Source organism: Hemicordylus capensis, chromosome 5 (genome assembly GCF_027244095.1).
Source record: "Hemicordylus capensis ecotype Gifberg chromosome 5, rHemCap1.1.pri, whole genome shotgun sequence".
Lineage (NCBI taxonomy): Eukaryota > Metazoa > Chordata > Lepidosauria > Squamata > Cordylidae > Hemicordylus > Hemicordylus capensis.
In genome coordinates, this window is record NC_069661.1 from 253,482,583 (window position 1) to 253,510,149 (window position 27,567).

General features: G+C 45.9%; 1 protein-coding gene across 2 annotated transcripts in view; it reads right to left on the reverse strand.

Moving 5' to 3' along the window:
- Positions 1-5,367: 5,367 nt before the first annotated feature.
- Positions 5,368-27,567, reverse strand: part of CHCHD3 (coiled-coil-helix-coiled-coil-helix domain containing 3) — a 275,812-nt gene continuing 253,612 nt past the window's right edge. For both annotated transcript variants that reach the window (XM_053258022.1, XM_053258021.1), the window contains 2 exons: positions 16,135-16,270; positions 5,368-6,029 (listed from right to left, as the gene is read on the reverse strand). In XM_053258022.1, coding sequence (XP_053113997.1) covers positions 6,006-6,029; positions 16,135-16,270 — 160 coding nt within the window. In that variant the 3' untranslated portion in view covers positions 5,368-6,005. The remainder of the gene's footprint in view (positions 6,030-16,134; positions 16,271-27,567) is intronic.

Here is a 27,567-nt window from a genome sequence, read left to right on the forward strand (position 1 = left end):
TGCAGGAGCGCAACTGGAAGCTCATCTGAATACCAATGAGATCTGCAGGTGTGCGCACAACTGTATACTATAATGTGGTTCAAATGTTGCCAATTAGGAAATTAGAACAGGTAAATAAATAAGAGAAGGGTGCAGAGATGCAGCTGAGATTCCCCATTCTGTTGCCTCAAGGAGATATACTCTCTTTTACCTTAAATATTATTTCAAAAAATGGTTATCTGTGGGAAGCAGCAGCAGAAAAAGCATCACAGAATAGAACAGAAGCTTCTTTAAGTCACATGGCCAACACAGTATGAAAAGATTGAGGGTGAAAGCTAAAGGAGGTTTCAGGAGAAATGCAGAGTATTGACTTCTTCTCCACGAAGACAGAAATAAGATTTTTGTGCCTATGTTGGGTGCAGAATGAAAGTGAACGCTATTGCTTAAAAAGATGAAGATTGTGATAAGCCAAAGGACCAAAAACATTAGAACATAAGATAGCACCTGACAAAATGTGGGTCACTTGGGAAGTGATCGTCTAAGACTGGCTGTACAGAACCTTCCAGTTCAGAGGCAGTCTATCAGAACCCCACGGCCTACTAAGATCATCGGGGCAGATCCAGTTTGCTTTATCACCAGCTCGTTGGGTGGTGACCCAAAACTGGGCCTTTTTCTGCGGTTGCCCCAAGGCTCTAGAACACACCCCTAAATGAAATCAGAACCTTCCCATCTGTAGCTGTTTTTAAATGACTTTTGAAAACACACCTGTTTTATCAGGCTTTAGTTTGCGATGTTTTAAAGTTTTATTGACGGTAATTTTAATTTGTTTTTACATGATTTTTAGGTTTTAGTAGTTGTTTGGTTTAGATGGTAAATGGCAGAGATTTTATATAGGGCAGTATAAAAATACATCCGATCAATCATACAGGAGGAGGGATCTGTCATCTTCATGCTTTGCCTCTGGGCTTCCCATGAGGTCATCTGAGGGGGCTCTGCTCCGAGTGCCAATGACGGAGGCTCGGTTGCCGTGGACGTGGGACAGGGCCTTCTCTGTTGCTGCCCCCAGACTCTGGAATGCTCTCCCAGTGGCCATTCGCTCCTCGTCTCCATCACAGTTTTTAGAATGTGTGTTAAATCTTGGCTTTTTACCCAGGCTTTATATGATTGTCTCTGCTACTGCTTCTTTATATTTTTTAGTTTTTATGCTTGAATTTTAAATCTTTTTAGTCAGATTTGGTTAGTTTAATATTTTAATTGTGTCATTTTTATAGTCTTGTTTTTAATTTTTGTGTAAATCGCCTTGGGATTGTTTTAATGAAAGGCGGTATACAAATTCAACAAAATAAATAAATAAATAAATAAATAAATAAATAAATCTATCTGGTTGGCCACTGTGGGAACAGGATGCTGGAGCAGATGGACCTTTGGTCCAATCTAGCAGGGATGCTCTTCCCTTTGGTTGATCCACATGCTCCCTTGGCAGCTCACAATCTGTTAATAGATGCTTATATGCAATAGCAGTATGCTGACCTGCATTATCAACTGGATGCAATTTAAAACTTTTCAGCAACACTTGAAGTCTCCGCTCCCTGCAATTCTAAGTGGTACTCAACATTTAAACCATTTAGGGAGTTTTCTGTAGGCAAGATAATCTTAAGGAAAAAAACTGTCAAATCAAGGAGTTCATTTAAGAAGATGGTGTGGTTGATGAATCAGTGGTAGCGTGGGTCTGTCAGGGTTAGAAAGTGGCCAAGGAAGGTAGCCATCTCCAAATCCAGACCTTTCTGACCAGGGTCCCTTTTGTTACAGACTTGAGCTGGGGCAAAAATGCAACAAGCAAAAAGGCCTTGGCCCAGGAGTAGGCAACCTTGGCAATCCAGCTGTTGTTGCAGTACAACTCCCGTCATCCTCAGCCATGATTAATTGTGGTTGGGGATATTGGGAGCTGTAGTTCAGCAACAGCTGGAGAGCCAAGGTTGCCCATTTCTGTCCCTTGACCAGGCAAGGCCATCGGGATACCAGAGCCCTAGTCAGAGGTGACTCTAAAGTAGCTTGCTTGTGGGAGCAAAGGGGGGCAAAGGACATTACTAGGGGTATGAGCATTTTTCTAGCCATTAAATACTTAGAGGTAATTAATGTTGTTTATTTACCTTATTGAGGCGGAATATGCCTGTTTTGACAAGAAGCAAATTTGTGTACAGCTTTCTTCAGATCAAGAGACTTTGACAACTATTTTTCATTCCCACAGTAGCCAATGAAGTCTTGTTGAATGCTAGAGTATCTGCTTTTCTTTGCATTTGGTTTCATTAGAAGCTCTAGAATTGTCAATGACGACTTGCTTGCTATTTTCAAACATTCAGAAAATGGGCCAGATTCCACTTAGAAAACACTTGCCTGGTTCACACAACCATCAAAATCAGGGTAAGGAGGCAAGCTACCCTGGTTTGTGTGACCTTGTGAAATCACAAAAATCCCTCTACCCCCAAGTTGCTCAGAGCAAGGCAGCCCAGCTTTTGTACCTTGCTCTTAACCAAGGTAGGAGGAGAGAAAGGTGCTCCTATCCTGCTTTTTGGGCCGTGTGGATCCACTTACCTCTAGTACCCAGCCACTGGGACCCAGGAGACCTGGAAACAATAGAGAGCTGTGGTTGGGACTGCCGTCCATGGATGTGCCACGCTGCAAAGCACACTCTTCAGCAGGACTGGGTCCACTGCCTATTCATAAGAACAGCCCTGCTGGATCAGGCCCAAAGCCCATCTAGTCCAGCATCCTGTTTCATACAGTGGCCCACCAGATGCCGCTGGAAGCCTACAGGCAGGAGTTGAGGGCATGCCCTCTCTCCTGCTGTTACTCTCCTGCAACTGGTATTCAGAGGCATCCTGCCTTGGAGGCTTCCGACGAGTAGCCTTCCGACTTCCGACTAATAGCCGTTGATAGACCTCTTCTCCATGAAGTTATCCAACTCCCCGCCCCCCGCCCCTTAGAGCCATCCAGGTTGTTGGCTGTCACCACATCTTGTGGCAGGGAATTCCAAAAGTTGATTATGCATTGTTTGAAAAAGTACCTCTGTCTGCTGGTCCTAAATTTCCTGGCAATCAGTTTCATGGGATGACCCCTAGTTCTAGTGTTATGGGAGGGAGAAGAATTTCTCTCTATCCACTTTCTCCACTCCATGCATGATTTTATAGACCTCTAGCATGTCTCTCCTCAGTCTTTATAACTGTATTGTCTGTCCCTTTGCTTTAAATTTCCAGGTAGGTGGGTGGGGAAGTGGGAATTATTTGGGGGGCGGGAGGAGTGCCTGCTGCCCTTCGCTGCCTGTTGGAGTAATCCCTGGTCCTTGAATTTATTCCAGGCCCAACCAATCCAGATCCTGTATTTCTTACTGACTGCCAATCACAGGAGTCAGTGTGGCACATCTGTACTCCCTTTTGAGCCTGAAAGAGGACTCTGAGGCCAGAACACACGTAGTCCTTAGTAGCCGACTAGACTAGGCCTCAGCCTCAGATGCTGAGGGTCCCAGTTTCTCCTGGACCCACTAATGTAGTTATTAAGTTTCGCTTGTGTGTATTCACATGAGTTGCGATCACACTAGTTAGCTAAGACAAAGGCGTAAAAAAACCTGTCGTGGCACCACAGTGCTGTCAACTTTGCTAAACTGGGAACGTTTGTGTTGTTGTTTAAAGAATGACATCTCCTGGAAGGCACCAGAGTCCTAGCAAGGAATTCTGCTGCTAGTGAAATTGCTGGTGTGATTTCATAAGCTCAAAGAGCTAATGCACCTGATATTGACTGCAGCAGCAGTTTGTTACAGCCAACCCCTGCTAACTGGGCAAAGAGGCACCTTTACCGTGGTGACTCTCTTTATTTAGCAGGGGGAGAGTAACTGGCCCTATCCACCCCCAGCACAGTACCTCCAGTGACTGTCACTGGTGTGTGTGTCTTATGTTTCTTTTTAGAATGTGAGCCCTTTGGGGACAGGGAGCCATCTTATTTGTTTGTTATTTCTCTTTGTAAACTGCCCTGAGCCATTTTTGGAAGGGTGGTATAGAAATCAAATTATTATTATTATTATTAATTATTATTATTTGTACCATGGCTTGAGAGCTGTTGAAATATCACACTACCAAAACAAATACAATGGGGATGCCATACAACCGGTCCGCATGCTTAGAGGGTAACTAAGGCAGAGATATTCGAAGGCTAGTGTCAATATGGAATTCCAGCATAGTTTCAAGATAAAAGCTCCAATCAATAAAAGGAAGGGGTTGCTGCTCAGTGGTAGAGTGCATGGATTATATGCTGGAAGACCCATGCCCAGTCCCTGGCATCTCCAGTTAAAGAATCAGGGGACAGATGATGAGGAAAGCCTCTCTTGGCCTGAGACTTTGGAGAGCTGCTAGTAGTCAGAGATGGTGATACTGGGTTAGACGGACCAATGTTCAGATTCAATGGAAGGAAATTTAGGACCGACAAAAGGAAGCACTTGTTCACAACTCACGTAGTTAATCTATGGAATTCTCTGCCACGGGATGTGGTGATGGCCACTAGCTTGGATGGCTTTAAAAAGGGACAAATTCGTGGAGGATGGGCCTCTCAATGGCTACTAGTCTGGTGGCTATCAGCCTCAGAGGCAAGATGCCTCTGAATACCATATGCAGGGGAGCAGCAGTAAGAGAGAGTGCATGCATCTGGTGGGCCACTGTGTAAAACAGGATGCTGGACTAGATTGGCCTTGGGCCTGATCCAGCTAGGCTGTTCTTAGATTCTTATGTAGGTAGAAAACACGTCTTGTTCTCCAGGAAATTTCAACATAAAAGGCGGGATGTGTGCTATGACTTGGACCCTTGAAGGCTAACAGTTGTATACAGAGTGACATATGCTGAAGCCAATTAATTTTCATGGATACAAGTGGACCCAGCTATGTAGAAGATCACAATATAAAAGTATTAAATACTGGCAGGCTTCTTTTAAGAGAGAATTCTACAAGACTGGGCCACTGCAGAGAGGACCTTGGTCTTGGCCTTCAGATACATTATTTGACAGAGATGGTGGTGGGGGTGATGGAGAGACCTCAAGTAAGTCCATGGAACTTCCAAGAAAACATGCTTAAAATCATGGTGTAGATATGTTAATATGTCATCAACAATGATGTATTTCACAACTATAAGATTTAGTGGAGAACTTGATGCAAACCAAAGAAACTGACAGGAAGCATAAGGACACAAAGCAGCAAGAAGGTCTCTCCTGCACATTTCATTGAACGAGAGCAAGTTCCCATTCATTTCATTGTGGTTTAGGCTGAAGATCTTCTTGCAGTGTCCTCACCCCCAACAAAACACACATTTTCTTCTCAGCTCAACAGAACAAGCCAGCCCCAGAGAACCCTCCATTTCACAAAATGTATTTTATTATTGATACTGAGACACATAATTGTCAGTACTTGGTGATAACACAGCACACTGGTAGGGCACTGTTACAATGTAATCAGATGCCACATTACAATTATAATTTGCAATCAATGAACTCCCATGCAACAGAGCCTTTAGAAACATGATTCCAGCAGAGGGGAAGACAGATGACTCTTTTGGTGACATAATTCTGGCAATAAATTAAACTAACATCCTCATGATTATGCAAAGGAAAAATGGAACATCGAGAAGATCCCAGTAGGCAGCCAACGCAGACCCGGAGAAACGGCTGGCAGAGGGAGCAGGATAGCCTGGAGGAGATTCTCCCCACCCACCGCCATGAAGGCCAGTAGGCTTCTGCCTTTCCTTTCCTCAATGGCTACTAAGCGAGATTTACAAGCTGCCGCTAGATGTGCAATTCTTAGCATAACGAGAGGCAGGTCTTGGCCACACTGGCTGAGCCATGAGGTCCACTGGTCTTGATGCGGCCCTTCTGGATGTGTTCTCTCTCCCAGCCCGCCCTGTGAATGGGCTGTTGGATTGCTCTTGAATAAAACACCCCATTCTGCTGCTGGAACTGGAGTTGATGGATTGATGCTTGACACAGAGGGACCTTTATCCTCCTCTGCCAGCCATGCTCTGCAAGGGGGCAAGAAAAAGCAAAAAACAAAACAAAATAAAAACAGAATCTCCTTACTGGAAGCAAAACTGTGTGCCGGAAAACAGAGTTGAAAGGGACTAAAAAAGGCCAACCCCACACCCCAAGCCAAGTTGTTAAGTTACTCTTGCCTGTCCCTTCCCCATCCCCTCAGTTTATTGCCCCTCCCTCTTATTTATTTATTTATTTATTTATTTGTTTGTTTATGACATTGGTAATTTGCCATTCTGCCCCATTAAAGGGGTGACAACATACCACATGCACAACTGCATCACTGTTTAAGAGGAGTCCTGTTGGATCAGGCCAAAGGCCCATCCCGTCGACCATCCCATTTCCCATGGTGGAACACCAGAGTCCTCTGGGAAGCCATACCTCCACTCCCACCATTGCTCCCCAGCAACTGGTATTCAGAAGCATCCTGGAAGTCCTTGAAGCCATCAAGACAAGCAGCCACCAACAGACTTGTCCTCTATGAATCTGCCCAATCCCCTTGTAAAGCCTTCTAAGCTAGTGGCTGCCACCATATCTTGTGGCAGCAAATGCTATACATTAATCATGTGTTATGTGAACTATTTGCTTCCATTTGACCAACCTAGACCCCTTCCACTTGATCCCTTCACTCAAGTGCTGGGAAAAGCACTCGTTTCTTTATCTACTTCTGCACCCTGCATAACTGTAGATGCCTCAAGCATGTCCCCCCCTTTTCCTAAACTAAACCGTCTCAAATACCTTTCCTACCATGTGAAAAGCAGCCATGTGTGAACCAGATTCTAACTGTTGCCAATGATAATTCTGGCTCCCTCGGAGACAAATGAAAAATGCTGAAAGGGATTGTGGGCAAACAGGGAAGCAAGAACCCCTGGTCACTTCTCTCCAACTCTCATTTCTGTCTGCTTATCTTTCTCCTTTCTGGCCTCTGCTCCTCCAACCATCAAACCCTAGGGACCGCCACTAAAGGAGGAACAACCGACTGTCCGGGAAAGGCAGCCGAGAGTGGGGGGGTGTGTGTCTTGCTTCCTGCCAAATGCACCTTCGGCACCCTCCAGCCTCCTTTGCCTGCCCCCAGGGAGAACTCTCGAGAGCCGAAGGCTGGTTTACACATGGCTACTTCTCATGTGACTAATGTAACATGTTGTTCAGCTCAGTGAGGCTGAATGTTCATCACTGTATGAATTTAAACACTGCATAAATTAGCATAATATCTTTCTAAGAGAAAGGGGGAGAGGTAATGCCAGAAGTTAAAAAGCAGAGCCCTGCTTGCTTCTTCCCTGTAGGAAACTGCCAGGTGAGGAAGAAAACACAGGTGGCTGCCAGTAACTCACAGATTGCTGACTCTGTGTGTGTGTGTGCGCACGCACATGCAAGCACATCTATCTATCTTTCATTTCCACTGCAAGGGATGCCCTGTGTGACGCTGAGAATATTGAGCTGGGCACATGGTGGGCATCCTTTTTGTTTTTGAAGCAACTGCAGTTGCACCTGCAACATTTTGGATTAATTGCTCAGAAAATTTTAATTGTTAGATATCTCCCTTGGTTGAAAACAATCCCTCACATGTGTGTCAAATTACCCACCGCAATGGCTTTGGTCAGGATAAAAAGCACAGCACTTGCAGGCATACCACGACAATGATCAGCATCTCTACATGCTTTTAGACACTCCAGAAACAATAAAACCATACCAAGGTTCAACATCACTTACAAACAGTCCAAAGGACAAGAGACTTGGCACATCTCAACCTCAATGTGGAAAAGCTTTTAAAAACATCCCCAACCAAAAATGTTCACATTAATCTCAAGAATGAAACTAACCAGTCTTTGTGATCTTGGATGGAGCTGACATGGAAAAAGAGAATGGAGAAAAAGTAATACGAGCAGCAAGACTCAACAATCCCAGGCACTAATGCTGGTGACTCAGACTGTGTGCTGTGGGAAGCAGCCATCCACCCCAACCATGGTTAACCTGAAGGTGGCACAGATCAACAGAGGAAATCAGAGCAGGCACTGGAGAAGAAGTAGCAGCCTCACATGTACCATGCTCAGCAAGAGACAGCTCAGAACAGGCAAGGTAGCCATCAGCTGGTTTTGTCCTAGCTTTGGGCACAGTCAAGCAGGTAGCAAGCCAGTGACACAGGTATGGATTCAAGCAGTCAGTGAGCAGCTCAGATTGCAACAAGGAGACTGAAAAACCAGACCAGACCTTCCTGCAGTTATATCAGGCCAGCTGGGATGCAACTGGCATCTTAGGCCATCTAATCCTGATGGGATGAAAGCTGCAGTACACCCTACATCCATCTACAGTGGTGGTGCTGTAGTGCCACAGAGATCAGGCTGGCAGTTCCTTATGTTTGCAAGCTGTCCCAGTGTTGAAGGGAAGAGGGTATCTGAGCCCTGCCACAGGGGCCCACTGGTTAAGACACTCTGGTGCCCTACAGCGGTGATTTAATTACCTGCCCATCCCTGTGTGCTCTACCCCTCCTAAAAAGCCTTGGGATGGTGCAATTGTTCTGGGCAAGCCTCCCTCTCTTCTCTGCAAATCCTGCAGGCCCAGCCGTAAGTGGATTGTTTCTTCCTGGCACCCAAGAGGTTCTGTGGAACATCCACCAACTAGTGGCATGGAGCAAAGCAGTCACTTTTGCTCTAGGATCTCCTCTGGCGTGCAGATAAGGGAGAGCAGCGATGTGGACGACACAGCTCCCACCATTCCCAGCCAGCCACACAGATATGTAGGGCACCAGCACAGCTACCTGCAACGTAACTGAAAAGAGGGCATCAGAAGTGCCAAAACAATTCTTCCACCCCACATAGAGCTGGTCCACATCTGCAGGGGAATGAAGTCTTGGAACACTTTCCCATGTTAAAAAACAAAACAAACTGGAAGCAACGTCCTAAGCAGGGAGGTATGTGGTAGTCGTCTTCCTTTGTTAAGGGTGGAGACATTGAAAAATAGCACCTGCACTTGCAGAATAAATGGTACAATCTATTCTGCCACTTCATTCTGTTACAAGGCATGGTTGAGGTCTCAGACGATGGTTCCTAGGAATTAATAGCGCCCCCTCCCCGGCAAGTTCTCAGCCCTTGTTTTGGTGCGCACAAATGTTGATTCCAAAGAGGACAGCTGCTGCCTTGTCTTCCTTTCTAATGACTGCAATAAACAGCCGCCTTTCCATCTCTGCTTTGATGGGAGGAAAAAAATATCAATAATATGCTTCAGTTTATCAAACTGCCTTGAGAGAACTTCAGGCAAAGATTTAACTCAAGATACAGCCAAGTGTCAAAGCCCTCAATATTAGCTGCTCCTCCACGAGGTTTTTCTAAGGGAGAGATAGAGCCGGGAGATTATCGAGTGCGAAAGACGGAGCGCACAGATGACAAGACGGGCTGATTGCGATCGAGGCAGGAAGGAAAGACGAGTCAATAAATTCAATTTATGAACAGCAAAAAGAGCCCTCCGCTGCCGCACCGGTGGGCAGCGTCATCATCTGGAAACCAGATTACCTCCCGCATTTGTTTCGCGGTGCTATCGAGCCAGTTTTCTCACGCAAGTTTTTGTTGTTCTAGGTTGACTTCATCCCTGATTTTGCTCTTCTCGGCTGATTTATCCCCTGACATCCATTTGTCTGTTAATCACTGCTGCATCTTATATTTTAACCGCTGACTTCAAAGTAACTATTTGTTCACTCTTTTCAGGAAAGAGCAAGGAAAAAGGAACTGCATTTTCAGCTAAGACCAACCAAGGCAGAGTGCTAGCAAAAGACCTTTCACTAGAGGAGGAGGGAAAACAAGGCTCCTTCCCATATCCTGGCTGTACTGAAATTATTACATAGTCCTTCATAAGAACATAAGAACAACCCTGCTGGATCAGGCCCACGGCCCATCTAGTCCAGTATCCTGTTTCACACAGTGGCCTACCCTGAGTAGTACTACTGAGTAACTCAGTCTGGATGTCAGCCATGGTTTTTAGGATGTCACCAGTTTTAAAGAAAGCATAGACATTTAATTGCATGAGTTTTTGTCACTTACTTAACTGCCTTTGCAATATATTTCCAGGAGCAAACAACAGTTCGGGCGGGGGGTGGGGGTGGCATTTTATGCTTGTAGATGATGTGTGCACTGTAGCAGGCATCATCCCAGAGGAGACAGTCTCCACTTCATGAAAGAAAAATTGTAATGCTTCTAAAGATGGTGCTTCTCTTCTGCAATTTTTATTAATACTTTAAAAATATCTGATGCCTGATTAATTGTGGCATCTTTACAATATAGCAACAGTTTAACACACACACACACACACACACACACACACACACCCCTCACTGATTAAATGTTGCAGGCCTAATAATTTTCTTATTTTACTTTCAAACATCAAGAGGTCTTCCTGTTCTCGTATGGGCACATCTACACTTTGCTATATTTTAACATGGTTCACTTCCCATTATTTCTATCAGAGGACTCTGGGAACTGTAGTGGAACTATAATTCTCAGGATTCCTCTGAGGGAAGCCCTGGCCAGCTGGCACAATCTGTAGTATAAGTCATGTTCTACCCATTGCATTCCAAAGGGGGGCATCATTTATATTCCAATGTGCAGAGCAACAAATCATGGCTACCATGAAACGTTGTAAAGAGTGAATCATATGCACTAACAGCTGCTTACTTGAGCGAAGGGTATTGCTGTGTTCGTATTCAGGGGTGTAGGAGTGAGACACCCAGCAGCAGTATCTGAGGCCATTCTGCTTGGTAGCAAATATGGGCATCATAGCTGTGTCTTCTCCTCAGTTTCCTGCTGTTTTGACAATAAGGGTAGTTTCAGTTGGAAGAGGATTTCAACTTTTGTGACTCTTGTAAGGCAGGAACTGCTGTCGAATGAGTGACACTCCTTCAAACCAAGGACAGCAGTCAGATAAGTGCTTGCTCTAGTGACCATTCCCATCTGCCAGTTAGATCCTGTGGCACAATTGTGCATGGATGGTCTCATGCATAGATGTGTGCTTATAGCATCTAAAAAGGAAGAGACAGACCACCTGTCAAAGTAAGCAACTGAGGTGATGTATAGCCTATCAAGTTCGGTATAGCCTTTGAGTTCGGTGATGAATATCTGGAGTATGAAAGTATACAGTATGTCTTTTTCTTCCACAAGAACAGCCCTGCTAGATCAGGCCCAAGGCCTATCTAGTCCAGCATCCTGTTTTACACAGTGGCCCACCAGATGCCTCTGAGAAGCCCACAGCCACGAGATGAAGGCATGCCCTATCTCTTGCTGTTGCTTCCCTGCAACTGGTATTTAGAGGCTTCTTGCCTCTTAGGCTGGAGGTGGCCTTTAACTAAAGATGTGGGCTGTTTTTGAAATCTCCTTCTGTAGCGGATTAAAGCCTTTGTCTCATAGCAAGCTCATGTAAGGGGAAAAATGCTGAATCATCCCTGCTGAGCTGCCTGGCTAGGCTTCTCCTAAAACTATTCTGTATTATCAGTAGGTTCAAAATTCTGCCACCACCACCCCTCTTATTGAGAGATCTTGAATCTCCCTGGGTTCGGGGTGGAATCCCAGAGAAAACTCTCTTTATTTTGCTATTAGTTAAGTACAAAAATCTTCCACGTGCAAGCCTACACGTGGTGAGAAAACCGATAGCTGCTGAACATTTGAGGATGTGTTTGCACCAGAGAAATCCCCCTTCGTCTCCCCCTTTTCCTCTGAGTTAAAAACCAACTTGGTGAGGCTTGTAAAAAGAAAACAACTTTAAAAACCCAGTTTTATTCAATTACTATAAACTGCTTCTGTCTGAGGCTTTCCCGGCTTTTAGGTACAGTTAAGAATACTTAGTAGGGTTACAAAAATAGGTTGTCTTAATGCACGCTTACATGTTTATAGAGTCTTTTGCAACACCCTAGGTAGGATGGGTGTAGGATAGTGTTTCTTCTTGTAATTAAGTTACAGGTAAACAATAATAGAACAGTATCAGGAATATACAAAAGCACACATACCAAAGAAATATAACATCCCTAACGCAAAGTTTGACTAAACAAGCTTTCCCCTAGACTAAATTTCCCTTTTCCTTGAACTCTCCAAACTCGTGAGAATTCAAGCTTCCTGCCCTCCTGTCTTTCAACGATCTGTAGAGTTATCCAGCAGCCAACCTCCATTGCCACATGTCCTCCTGTGCACCTCCAGCCTAGCTTCTCCCTACAAACAACTACCTTCTTCCTGGCAACAGCTCTCTAGGTCCCACCCACCGGGTGTCCTGACTGGATGAGTCCTGGAGTTTACCAGCCTGTTAGTGAAGAAAAGTGTTCACTTCCGGTTAACTCTGCTGATCGCTACACCTTCAAATATCAATTCTGAAAAAGAGGTTAGCCAGAAAGATGCCCAAGGCTCTGGAATGCAAATTCTCAACATTTCATGCCACTTCCTTCATGCGTGCCCAGATGGCCATTCTCCTTAAGCAGGAGAATTAGTGGTGCTCCCCCAAGCAGCTTACAGTCCCCTTAAGCAGACATCATGGTCCCCACCCTAACTTTGCTCCTGTGGTAGTTCCAAGAGAACTATACCACGAAGGGAGAAGGGCAACCTTGCTCCAGGGCCTATAATCTTACTGTATGAAGGGGAGAAACCTGCCGCCACCACCCCCACTTCAAAAATGGAGAGGTTTGCTCCAGCGCTGCAGTGGGAGACAAAATGCATCTCAAAAGTGACAAAAAGAAGAAAAGCCTTCAGGAAAAATTGGGGCATGGTTGCAAAACAAAGACTCAATTTGCTTTTCTGCCCATTGTTTCTCACAAAAAGACTCACGTGGTACAACGTGGACGTGGAAAACAATAGGGGCAGGGGGTGGGAATGAAACGTAAGAACAAGCAAACCTTGAAGAAAGCACCCCAGACTGCACAGCCACAGGTGGGAAATGGCACCTCCTTGCCTGTGAAGTCACTGGAACTATTCCAAATGTGAATATATCACACAACTATGCTATATAAACAAGTTGCAAAAGCAATGAGGATGCTACCTCAGCAGAGAAATGCTATTTTGAGTGCCGGGGGTGGGGGGCAGCATTCTCATAACAGAGGCATGACCAGGAAAGACCATGTCTGAATTCTCAGCAACAGAAGGATTTAAATAGGTGTGTGTTCACATTTCTCAAAGATCAACCAATGGTCTGTACAGATGCTTAGTCACACTGTCACCTTCAGAGCATACGTATCGGGTTCAAGGACAGAAGCAGAAAGCAGCTCAAAGGAATATTGTTTTGAAATAAGTTAACAATGAAGTGTGACCAGATGTGCAAGAAATTAGCTGAAGATCATAGAACATAGGAAACTGCCATATACTGAGTCAGACCATTGGTCTATCTAGGTCAGTATTGTCTTCACAGACTGGCAGCGGCTTCTCCAAGGTTGCAGGCAGGAATCTCTCTCAGCCCTATCTTGGAGAAGCCAGGGAGGGAACTTGAAACCTTCCGCTCTTCCCAGAGCTTCTTCATCCTTCTTCATCCCCTGAGGGGAATATCTTGCAGTGCTCACACATCAAGTCTCCCATTCATATGCAACCAGGGCAGACCCTGCTTAGCTATGGGGACAAGTCACGCTTGCTACCACAAGACGAGCTCTCCTCTCTGTACCCAAGACTGTACCCAAGGCATCTCTCTCAGGGCCTGCTCAAGGCCATCCCCGGAACCCGAGGGGTGATAGGCTGCTGCCACCTGGCTTTCCATCCCATCTCCTTAGCCGGGTGCAGAGTGAACCATTGTTCTCACCCACCCCAACAGGTCTTCCCTTCCCTTCCCCTTAGGGTTTGAAAAACTGCCGAGATGGAGCGGGAGAAGACAGTTGGCATATCTCTATTGGATAAGCTTTGGCAGCTGTGGGCTGGTCAAGGACAATCCACCCCCTCCAACAACTGAGACAGCCACCTTGCCTGGACTCAACAGCAGGCCAAGCTGACCTATCGGAGTTGAGTATCCCATACATTTAGCAACCCTGTAAAGCTGGGGAACGGAAACACAGCTGCTTTTGAACAAGAAGTATGAGTGGACTTTGGAAAAACAAGACTTCAAGGGAATTTGAGGGCAGCAAGTGTGAGTAGTGGCTGAGGAAGGAAATCAAAAGCTTTCTACATAACCCCCACAACCTGCAGGCCTAAGTGAAGATTCAATCGAAGCAACCTCCCTTCTCCAGCACCAACTAAAGCACAAGAGCAGGAGGGCTGTGATGGGCTAGGCTGAAGAATACCAAGTGAGCTGTTCGGAAGCTACGGCGAGAGAGAAAAGCACACAGGGCAGTGGGGAGCAGGCAACCATCATGTCTCTGTAAAGATGCCATAATTGGCCCTTTCCATCTCTCGGCTCCATGCATACGGTCTACGCCAGCTTTCTGTGCTCTCTTGAGAGACTCCGCAAAGTCAACTTGGCAAGCTGCCTTGACAGCCATTATAAACTGGCGAGTCCCCGGATCTGCAGACATGCAAAGCAAGCAAATGATCGCCATACAAGCTAGATCGTGGCTTCTGGCCCTGCCGGTCCACCAGGGATTCTCTCTGAAAGAGAGCAGGCCAACTTTGTGGAAATGGAATTATAACAAGAGAAGAGGAGGATAATTTAGAAAGCACTACGAGATGCAAGCCAAGCGGATGTGCGGCTGCCTTTGCTGGCAATACTACGGCAGAGTGGCTGAGTGCATTCCAGTGGAACGTCTCCTGTCAGAACCTTGTTGAAATGAATAGGAAATGAGCATGCATAGTGCTGCAAAAAACGCCCCCTCAGGGCTGTTGGCCTCAACTCCTGGTTCAGTTGCCCTCTGGGAGGGAAGCTTCTAGAGTTTCGACCCAGGCCAAGGTGCTTTAAAAAACCCTCCTTCTGGAAGACTGCCTGGTCCAAGTGCACAAGGCAGAACACCAGGGATGGCGCTGGAACACAGTACTACTGCACACGTGGACGGTGCACATCCCGCAAGGGTGCCAATATCCAGGAAACAGAGTGCCAGGCAGTTTTGTACAGAGCAACAGACGATTCAGAGGTTTTTCCACCAAAGCTTTCCATGGCCCCTCCCACATCATCTCTCACATCACAAGATATGCCATTGCTCCTCCAGCAGCAGCTCCAAAGGTTTCCTGCTCTCTTGGATGATTCAGTCCATTTTCCCTTGTTGCCCTTTATGCCTGGAACTGCCTCCTGGAAGGCCTGGAGAAAGCTACCTCTCCTGTTCCTGCAAATCCCTCCTCAAAGTCTGATGTTTCTGTGAAGCCTTGCGCCTAGCCCTTGAGCCTCCATACCCAGGGCTGTGAAAAGATTTGGCTTTGAAGTGTTGAAGGTGAAGCATTTGAAGCTCTGTGGGGAAAGCGATGGGAAAGACAGCATTTCCCAGTTTTTCTGCACGGCTTCCAAGATATCACCAGGGCTTTCCGTCCCTTTAAGTGCTCTCATTGGGGGAGTGGCCGTCTCTGCAAGCAGCCAAGGGTGAGGTGCAAATGCTTGGGCATTGACGCTTCAAGACCAAATCTTTGCAGTGTCCTATCCATACCCTCCTGTAATAAAGGCTAAACACATTCAACAGAAAGGAACACACATTCCCCTTTGTCCTTGTCTCCACCTCCCCGGCTTTCCACTCTCAACCTCCCCATGCCAAATTGCCAACTGTAAGCTGCTCAGGTCAGGGACCTGTCCTCCTATGCTTTGGAAAGCACCATGGGCACTGATGGCATCACACACACAAATAATATTTAGCATCATATAACTCAAGACTGGCTAGAAGCAGCAACAGGTGAAAGGGGATCTCTCTGCAGGTATGAAATGCATGGTAAATGAAGACATGGATCCAGTCACATCCTATACAATTAAGTTTTCCTGCCAGTTTAAGCAAGATTCATAGTGCTACTAAGGTATATTTCAATACTGATATATTGAAAACGAACCAGGAAAAACAAAATCCGGCTTTGAACAGTTCAATATTAAGAGTGAACTAGTTATGTGAGCCATGGAGCAAAACGAGCCAATTCCAGGAGGAAGGCAGAGACAGAGAACAGAGTATGTTACAAAACGGTCACAGGCCTGAAGAGAGCATTCCCCAGACCCCCCCGCTACCGCAAACTACCCTCCGACACCCACCTGCTTGGCATGGTTGACACACTTCAAGTACTCGCTGGCCAGGGCTGAGCAGCTGAGTGTCTGCTGGGGGTTCTGCTGATAGCACTGGAGGATTTTGCTCTGCAGATCAGCACACACTGGGTGAGACTCGTATCGCCTGGAGATGGGGGAAAGAGAACAAATATCATCTTTAGTTGGTCATATCTTTGTACAGATGATGAGACTGTGTATTTGTGCAGGCAGGGATTTCCGTAACTATATGGACGGTTAAACTCCTATGAACATTAAAAAGGCCCTGCCAGATCTTGCTTCCCAGAGCAGCCAACCAGATCCCCCACCACAGGGAGCACAAAGCAAGGCATGAAGGCAATAGCCCTTCTCTGTTCTTTTGACACTGAGCAACTGGCATTCAGAGCAGGGGTTCACACCCTTGGGTCCCAATATGTTGTTGGACTGCAACTCCCAACATCCGTTGTGGCTGGGAATGATGGGAGCTGTAGTCCAACATCTGGGGATCCAAGGTTGGGAACTCCCGATCTAGAGGATATGTCTTCTGAGCATGCATGTTCTTTTCAGCTATCAAGGAGCCCCTGGTGGCGCAGTGGTAAAACTGCCGCCCTGTAACCAGAAGGTTACAAGTTCGATCCTGACCAGGGGCTCAAGGTTGACTCAGCCTTCCATCCTTCCGAGGTTGGTAAAATGAGTACCCAGAATGTTGGGGGGCAATATGCTAAATCATTGTAAACCGCTTAGAGAGCTTCCAGCTATAGAGCGGTATATAAATGTAAGTGCTATTGCTAAGTGCTAATGGCCACTGACAGAATAATTGTTGGGAGACTTCTGAGGAACTGGCTCCTCCATGTCTCTGGAGGACATTCTGACAACACCATCACAATTCTGGTCTTGAGTGGCTGGGCCGGCATCGTTTCTCATGGGAATCCCCATCCTCAAATGATGCCATTGCAAAGCTGTTCATGCATCAGCCACTGTCCACGGGGTTCCTTTCCCGTCAGCAGCCACATTGAACATCGTTTTGAATGGGCTTGTTCTCATGATGATTTTAATGTCTGCCTACCAGCAAATCCCAGACCGCTGAGCCATATGTGCTCCCATGAAGCTTGTAATCTGGGCTGCAAAAAATCTTTCTGATCCTAGGTTCACACTGTGACCAACCAACATTTCATGCGATCAACTGATGTGAGTTCCCATCTTAGGTCAATGCTCTTGGTTAGACGTCAGTTGTTCATTGCAAATCTGGGATTGGGAGGCTTTTTGCAGCCCACACGACACACTTCATGGCAGTGTGTGCAACTCAGCCATCTGAGATTTGCCAGTAAGTGGACATTAAAATGATCCTGAGAACAAGCCCCGTTTCCTTGAATACTTTTGATCAGAAAAGCAACCACACCACCCATTGAGATCATCAGGAGAGGTTCGTCTGCAGTTGCCACTGGCTCATCTGGTGGCTACTCAAGGACGGGCCTTCTCCGTTGCTACCCCGAGGCTTTGGAACACACTTCCTGCTGAAATAAGAGCCTCCCCATCTCTTACAATTTTTTAAAAGGCAGTCAATTAATTAGATACAGTTTTAATAGTTTGATGGTTTTTAATAGTTTTAATGCTGTTTTAAATTTTAAATCGTTGTAATGTTTTAACCTTTGTATTTGTTGTTTTTATTGTATTGTTGTAAACCGCCCAGAGACTTGAGTTTTGGGCGGTATATAAATATGTTAGTTAAATAAATAAATAAATAAATAAATAAGTGTATCAATAAATAAAAAATGAAATGAAAAAGCAGCTGCGGTTATTCTAAACTGGCTGGAGTTGTTTACAGAAGGCATCAGCACTGTGCACTGCATCCCACAAAGGAATAACGGATAGCAAAAAACTGGGATCATCTGATAACATACACAATGGAAAAGGGGAAACAAATCCTTGATGAAAATGTATCATTCCTATTTACAGCTTGAGTATCCTTTTGCAACGTGCCCTCTAAATGATTCACTGCTAATACTGATGGGTACATGTATGAAATGGGGGTTGAAATTAAAATAAATTAAAGGGAACAAAGCACCTTCCAAGGTTAGTTTTTTTAAAATGGGGGTCCCCACAGGCAGCTAATGTGATCACTTATCAAAGGCAAGTACTGTATTATATTTGGGTTTCATTCATTCATTCATTCATTCATTTGATTTCTATACTCCCCTTCCAAAAATAGCTCAGGGTGGTTTACATAGAGAAATAATAAATAAATAAGATGGCTCCCTGTCCCCAAAGGGCTCACAAACTAAAAAGAAACATAAAATAGACACCAGTAACAGTCACTGGAGGGATACTGTGCTGGGGATGGATAGGGCCAGTTACTCTCCCCCTGCTAAATAAAGAGAATCACCACATTAAAAGGTGCCTCTTTGCCAAGTTAGCAGGGGTCAAACACTATTACAATATAGGTGTATTCATTTTTGATAGTTTCACACCAGGATTATATCCAAATAATCTGGGAGTGGAAGAAAAACAGCCACTAGTGCTTTTCCACAATTGCCAACACAAGAGTTTGCACAAAAGGCAGTTCCGATAATAAATCTCAGTATTCCACCTGCCAAAGGGGAAAAGGGTCTTCTTTGGAGTTAAGTCTCCCTTTTCTCATGCAAACTATGGCACAGTGTGTAGAAGTAAGGGGCAAAGCCACCATTGTGCAGACGGGTCCAATGAAACTGTCCGCCACTCCCTGTAGAGCCGCCCCATCCAACCTAACCACGCCCCCTGTATCTGACATCCAACACAGGGGGCGTGGCCACATGTGGAAATGGGGCTCTGTGGCCCCGTTCGCAAGGTGCTTCAGCCAGCGCTGGGTTTCTAGCCTGGATGGAAATGCATCTCTCTGCCTTTCAAAGCTGGGAAAGTCATTCCCAGTGTGGCTAGGGCACCTACGGGCCGGCGGCAGCGGGTTGAACCATCACCGGTGGTGGCTTCCTATGGGCCTGGTACATCCTTATCCATTGACATAATCATCACCCACCTTGTTGAATAGGCATGTTACCTTGGCTTCCTCTCTGCTGTCTGCCTCTGCTTTGCCCCCATGTTCAATCCACCGGCAAAGCACATTGTTTAGCATGACAATGATATGGCCTTTCCTCTCTGCCACCTCAGCAAAGAACTCTGGGCCATGCCCTGATTACCTCTTGCCTTGACTACTATCCTCTTCCTTGACCTTCTCCTTTCTGGTCTTGTGTTGTCTCACTTTAGTCCATCATCTCTATCCAGAACTCTTGTTGCAGAAATCAGTCATGTTCCTTATCGCTCTGCCTATGGAACGCCTTGCCTTAAATCCCATACTGGCTCCTGGCTTTCCAGGATCTTGCACCAGCTACTCATCCTACCCTTCAAAACTCTCCATGGCCTTGCCCTCCATATACATAACCCAACACAGCCTGCCTGCGGCATTTTTAAAATATTTGTACATCGCTGTGGATCTTTTTAGCAGTAAAGTGGTTAATAAATGCAATACATACATTCTGTCTCTCTCGCTCACTCTCACTATAAACACAGTAAAGAAGGGCAAAATGCTTAGAATAGGATAGTGGAGAAGCATGTCAATACACTAAAACCAGCGTTGTAGGAGGTTCAATGTGCGCCCCCCCCCCTCCACACACCACTTTGCCAATCCTTACACAAGGATTGTGTATCACCGCTCAGTAAGATTATCCCCATATTGCAGATGAAGGATGAAACTGAGTCTGAGACAAAGTGGATTGTGTAGGACCACCTATGGAGTTCATGGTTGCGCTGAGATTCACACTGGAGATCTCCTGCTTGGTAGGCCATATCTTGGCCACTGCTGCATCTGGGTGTATGCAGCTCAGCAGGAAGGGTCCTTAATTACCCCCATGTGTCACACTGTAGACATTCTGGTAAGGTCTACCCTCTTCATGTGCACAAAAGCATTACTGACCCAGCAGGGCAACCACTACAGGCTGCATTTCCTGTCTCTCTTCTATGACATCGTCAGGAAACAAAAAGAATGGAAGGTTAGTTTCTGTGAATGAAAGCCACGACGCCTTCTTAGATACATCTCTTTCCTCTATTTTGAAAAACAATACACCTTCCCTCCGCCATAACTCCAATATGCAGCTCAAACACACCTTCCAGACAGCATTATTTTCAGTTCAGTAAGACCCAAAAGAGATGCACTCAACAATGACTGTTCTCCAGTGAATATTTCTCTGCTCTTCATTCTGAATTGGCCTAAGAGGAGCGATATTTTAACTAAAGGATGAAAAGCGAGATGCAAAGCACTCAACCACTCCTTAGGGGTCCCTGCTTCTTGACAAGATTGTGAGATGTAAAAACCAGGAGGAGGACTGTTAAATCTCCCTTATTTTACAGTACATACTTAGATAAAATATCTCTCCTGCATTCTCATTCGTTATGTTACATCACAGTGGAGCATCTAAAACCAGATCTCAAATCCAGTCCTGAAGACATGCACTATATGATGTGAAAGTCCAGGTTTCTGCAGATTCTTAAGAATGAGCAATTTACACACACAGACACACACAGAGAGACACCCTTTGTACAAGATGCTGATGTCAGCAAATTTTCTTCAAAGACTTTCTTGGGGAAGTTCCGGCCTTAACATTCCTGTGCAATTTGCATATAGGATGTGATTGGGCCAAGAGGACCTGCCTAAAAAGTGCTTCTCTGTAGACTGGTTTGCATGTTGCATTTTCCAGGGGTGGGCTTGCACTTTTGCCTCGGGCAGTCATGGCAATATGGGATGCAACGCGGTTAACTGTGTCCTTACCAACTTCAGAATTGGATTCCAAGGCGAATCAAGTTGCTTTCGAAAGAGCGATTCACCCAATTAACGCATTTGCCTATTATTCCTGCAGGGCTGCTCTGGCACAGGGACAAAGTGCAAGGATGGGTTGTTGGGAATGGACAGCTCACTATGTGAAGCAGAGAGAAGCTTTATCTTCTTATTTTTATGGACTGATGATCTAGGAACCAGCGGGGTGCCCTAAATTTTTTCATAGACTTTTTGCTTGGCCCCCCACCCTGGGAGTAGGGATGTGCACGCATCACAATCGGAAACACATCCCCGGCACCTTTAAAATGGAGGAGAGCAGGTGCATACCTGCTCCTCCGCTGCTCACCACCACTTCCTGAATCAGCCGTGCTCCTCCCAGCTAACTTCGCACGCCTGCAGCACTCTCCCCCAGAAGGTGTCATATGCTGTCACATGCTATGTTATGTGAGGACAGCTGGGGCAGAGTGCCACTGGCATGCGAAGATTGCCGAGAGGAGCACTGCCGATTCTGAGAGTGCTGGCAAGTGGCCGAGGAGCATGAATGAACCTGCTTTCCTCTGTTTGAAGGGTTCCAGGGATGGGTTTCGAATCGCGATTTGTGTACATCCCTACCTGGGAGGGATTATAACTCAATGACGGAGCATCTGCTTTGCATGCAGAAGGTCTCAGGCTCAATCCCTGGCATCTCCAGGTAAGGCTGAGAAAGATCCTTGCCTGGAACCCTGGAGAGTCACTACCAACAAAAGGAAGTACTTTTTCACACAGCACATAATCTATGGAATTCTCTGCCACAGGATGTAGTGATGACCACTAGCTTGGATAGCTTTAAAAGGGGCTTGGGCAGATTCATGGAGGACAGGTCTATCAATGGCTACTAGTCTGGTGGCTATAGGCCACTTCCACCCTCAGAGGCAATACCAGTTGCAGGGGAGCAACAGCAGGAGAAGGGGCATGTCTTCCTCTCTTGCCTGTGGGCTCCTCAGAGGCATCTGGTGGGCCACTGTGGGAAACAGGATGCTGGGCTAGATGGGCCTCCTTGGGCCTGATCCAGCAGGGCTGTCCTTATGCTCTTATTAGTCACTGCAGGCTATAATGACCCAGGTGGGCCAATGATCTATAAGGCAGCTTCATACGTTCACAGAGGTTCATACATTCTTAGAGTGTCTCTTTAGTAGCTCCAAGACACATGGAGTCCTTGATGGCACCCACTCACCCCCCAATTCCCTTTGATCCAGTAATGCAAAGGCCTGGGGGAGTGTGAGCCCCACCCTTCAGAGAGCCCTTCTTAACTGTGGCCTAGGAGGCGGATATATGGTATGATATGACTCAGCCGTACCAAATAAAGCAGGAAGGGAAGCAACAGGTACTCGCTTTGTATGGACATGACTCACCGCTCTCATGATTCACCACTTCTGATTAAACCTAATGGAAGCCCTGCCTGAGACTGCTAACAGGGTTTATTCAGAGAGTCACTGTAAGCAAGCACTTGTCCTAAACTCAAAAGTGCACCTATGCTGTTCAGATGAGGGAACCCAGATGGGGCCCTCTGCCCTCCTGAAGCAGGGATGGGGAACCATACAAATCCACAGAGAGTCTTGACTGCAATGGAGTGATCTCATCTGAGCTGCATTAAACCACATAAAGGTTGCACAATGAATGATATGCTGGAGCCCTTCAACTCTCCGAGCTATACAACAGAACCGCAGGAGAGAAAAACCAGCAGGCAGCCCTTGCCTTCCACCCCCTCCTCATGGCAAGATCCTCCCACGCTCCAGGCTGCACAGATTGATTCATGTGATCTGACCCACCATGTGCCACAGACAGAAAGCAGGAAGCCTTCAGAAGCCAAAAGGCCCGGCTGGTCTAGATCACTGGGGCAAGTGCATCGACACCAGAGCCGGAACTCCAAAAATTCTGGTCCTGGCTATTAGGAATCTGGGACCTCTTTACCAGTCCTGCCCAAAATGCATACCTGTACTAAGAAGTGATAAGGAATTATTATTCCCCTGATGTATTCTTCGGGAAGCTTATTTACAAGCCAACAAATACAATCATGTATACTAGCTTTTATCCACATAGAGAATCTGCGTGCTAGTACTGATGGAGGCGAGAGCTCCTTCCTCGGGCTCGCCTTCCTCCCAAATGTCAAGCTGGGCCATTTTGGGGGCAATTCGGGCCATCTGGGAGGCAGGCAGCCCATAGGAGGCGCTCTCACCATCTCCGCCACCATCCCTGCTGCAGCTTTAAAAGGCCACGCCCACTTCCATACGTGACTAAGGTTTCATTTAGCCCAACTCCTTGTTTCCCACTGCAGAAAACCAGATGCCTCTAGGAAGCCCACAAAGAGGAGATGAAGGCATGTGCCCGCACACCCACCCATTACTGCCCTGATACTGATATCCAGCAGGGTTGATAAAAATCAAGGATTTAAAAATGATGATGGTGATGATGATGATGATGATAAAGCTCAAATAGTGCATTTTTAAAAGTAATTATTTAAATTATTTCAAAAAACTAAATGCATTTTAAAAAGTAATTATTTAAATTATTTCAAAAAAACTAAATAAGATTTTATTTTTTTCTCAAACCATCTATAAAAAAAGAACCTAGGTCAAATATATCATCATGAATGTTAATCATTAACTTCTAATTATATTCTAGAAACATGTTAACAACAGTATATAGTGATGAGAGATAACAGAGCTGATCAGTCCTATTCTGCAGGTGGTGTACATGCAGCACACACACATAGTCAAGCCCTCGTCCCTCCCTCTCTCTAAAAGTGCAAAGACATCCGGCCCATTCACAAGATATGTACAACACTTATACAAGGAGAGTACAGTGTATACAGGTACAGATCTGTACAGTGGTACAGCCATTCACATGTTATATTGAACGCAGGCCCAGAAGTACACTTCCTATCTGTTCCATACATTTGAAGGGCCTGTATCCAGGTTCACTTTTAAAATGAACACAGGGACAGTCATTCACACAAACATGTGTACAAATGTACAGACATCTGTACACTCGTACAGCATAACGTCTGAATCTGGCTAAAGAACACTAGCAAATGAATAGAGGATTTTGGGAGAATGAAATAAATCCGAGCAAGGAGAAGAAATCTGAATATACCGTAAATTCAAGGGAAAGGGCAGGGGGGAAGAAAGTGAAACCAAAATGGACAGAATGCTCATGCAGTCCTGAGGAAATGTTTTCTGAGTGTATCCCCCACTGTAGAAGGGAACCCCTATTATGGCAGCAGGCTGTAAAAGAGACCCCACTTGGGAATATTCTGATGAAGTTCCTGTACCTGTGGGTAAGACAGGCATGTCTGCGAAATGCAAAGAGTGCAACAAAAATATGCAAGGCCTGGTTGCCTGAATGAAGCGCCATTATGAAAATGCGTACCTATTATCGTGTGTACCTATTTTCTAAAAATGAAACTAAAACTATCTCTGAATATGGATTAATGTTAGACAACAAGAATGAACTTTTAATAGAAAATGATTAAATAGAACCTTCCTAACCAGTGGTTTAAATAGCGATTAAAAACATTAAAACTGAGTCATTCTGTGAAGTGATTTGAATCATGATTTAAACTGATTTGATTTAAATCAAATCAACCCTGATCCAGAGGCAAACTGCCTTTCAGCCTAGAGGCAGCCTACAGTCATCAAGACTAGTAGCCATTAATAGACTTGACCTCCATGAATTTGTCTAATCCCCTTTGACAGACACCTATCCAGCTGGTCACCACCAACTACATCCTGTAGCAACATGTTCCATAGACTAGTTATGTGCTGTGCTGTGTGAAAAAGTACTTCTTTTTGTCTGTCCTAAGTTTCCTGCAAATCAGATCCATAGGTTTTTATTATTTATTTTTATGGGAGGGATTCCTGACCCCACTTCCCAGAAGGATTCCTAAAGTAGAGAGTGCATGTATGCATGCAGATTCCCTGCAGCTCTAAAGAGAAGCCTGAGAAGATCATCGATAAGTCTGGCTGTGTAAATAGGATCAGTTCCCCTAGTAGACAATGCCCTTGGATAGCCTACTAGAAAGAAGCCCTGACCGCATATTGAGCCGCTTGATTTGTTGGGCTCCCCTAATGTGCTGTTTACACTTTTGGGGAAAAGCCAAGTGCTAGTAATTGCCTAATGTTAGCTGGCCACAAAATGAGATAATGGACCTTCCTTTCAGTCAACGAAGCAGGGAGGTTTCCAAAGTGCATTCTAGGAATATCTGCTTTACAATCAGCCAATCATTTCTGGCAAACCGTCTGGCAAACCACAGTGATGTTTAGCGGCACCATTTTGGATGGTGACATGCAGCACTAAAAAGATTGGGAGAAGGTCACTCTCTCCATGCCCCATGCATGGGCAGATCTGACTCAGCTGCCGCTGCCACACTCTAGTCGGAAGACTCCTCCCCTCCTTGCAATCCTCTCTGCAAGCCGCTAGCTCTGCAATAGGAGGGAGGAGCAGATCTAGAGGACCTGCACGGTCCCAACTCATTCACTCAGCTGCAGCAGTGATTCTAGCAGTTTGGCTAGAATGTGGGAGGATATATATATGCAAATATATATATATCCTCCCACATTCTAGCCAAACTGCTAGAATCAGTGCTGCATATATATGAGAAAGAGGGAGGGAGGGAGGGAGAGAGAGTGAGCGCCTCCTTGTCCATGAGTAGCTCCCCAACCCACCTCTAGAGTCCTGTGCTTGGCAGAAACCACAGCTCCGACCAATGGCTATGGGGTGGGATACCCCTCCTTGAAGCCAAAGAGGGGTGGACAGAGGCATCGCAGTGCCTGAGGTGAGGTTCAAAATGCTTCCTTGCCCCGTGCCCCTGCTGGGGCAACCCCCTTTCAACACTTTACAAGCAGTGGAAGTGCATTGAGTGCAGAGAGAAGAGAAGGTTGCTTGCTGCTTCCTCTTCTCTCCTTGTGTGTCTAGGGGAGGAGAGCTGGTCTTGTGGAAGCCAATATGAATTGTCCCCTTTACTAAGCAGGGTATGTCTTGCTTGGCATTCAAATGGGAGACTACATGTGTAAGCCCTGTAAGATATCCCTCTGGGGCCGCTCTGGGAAGACCATCTATATGCTTGCATGCAGAAGGTCCCAAGTTTCCTCCCTGGCATTTCCAAGAAAGGAGATGAGAGAGACTCCTGCCTGCAACCTTGGAGAAGCTGCTGTCAGTCTGTGTTGACAATACTGAGCTAGATGGACGAATGGTCTGACTCTGCATGTGGCAGCTTCCTATGTGAATAGGTCTTGCGGGTTTTGCAATGAATGCGAGAAGCACTCCTTGCAAAGCTCACAGGGGTAAAATTGGTCCCAAGGAGCTGCTCTGATGGCAGCAGAGGGAGGCGTCTTCCCGTCCGAGATGACGGCCTCCCCTTGCCTCATGAAAGGGCCACCACTGAAGCCAAACCACTACCACAATGCTTACATAAGGGAGCAGAAAGGAGGCAAGCCATTTCCTACCCGCAGATTGCTCAATGCCCATCCATCAAATCAGATGGATATATTGCCAGTTAAGATCGACAGAGGGCAATAACTGTGTGACAGTTTTCTCCCAGTGTTTCAGTCAAGATGATAACATAGGAGACAGTAGAATGAACTATATAAAAGAAAACTCTCCTTTTCAAAAGAAACCACAGAAGAAAGAGAGGAGAAAATTAGATGGAAGCAACTTTGAGGTGGAGCCTTTTTTTAAAAGCACACTGCTCATTATATTCCCAGGGCCTCCACAGAAGGATCCCTGTTTAGAACATTCAAAAGAGTCAACCAAAAAGGAGACTGAAAACACCCTGGTAAGCCAAACAACCCTTCCCGATAATGGAGAGAACAGGAGCTAGCTGTGAAGGTGTCTGATCTAATCTCATAGGATTGGGGCTCATTAAGGGATAACTGCAAAGATGTAAGGACACCACTGGAGAAGATCTCCGTTCTTTGAGGCTCCTAGAATGGACAGATTTCTAGTGCTGCCAGCTCATTGCTGAGATCTATTTTTGCTCAAATTAACTCAGATTAACTCAATGCTTTATTCTCAGCAACAGAAACTTTTCTCTGCAAGTTTCTTCATACACAGAGCATTTCAGTCCCTTTCCCTAAGACTTGGGGAGTATTTTTGTCAGAAACAGGGGTTCCAGGTTTGAGGTGTTTTCATAATTAGTGTCCTCCTCAGTCCTATCAGAAGCTCACATATTCCAGTTTGCCACCAGAAGAGTGGCTGATGAGGGAGTGTAGCAGGGGGCAGGAAGGATGTGCACCAACCTGAAGCAGTCTCCTGATCTCTCTGAAGAGAATCCAGGGGTGGGGAGAGACCCATTCAAAACAGATCCAGAGATTCCTGGCACTGACAAACAGTAATCTAACACAGGGGTTCTTCAAGGTGGGTCCCCAGATGTTGCTTGACTACAACTCCCATCATCATAGGAACATAGGAAGCTGCCGTATACTGAGTCAGACCATTAGTCTATCTAGCTCACTATTGTCTTCACAGATTGGCAGTGGCTTCTCCAAAGTTGCAGGCAGGAATCTCTCTCAGCCCTATCTTGGAGAACTTGGAACCTTCTGCTCTTCCCAGAGCGGCTCCATCCCCTGAGGGGAATACCTTACAGTGCTCACACTTCTAGTCTCCCT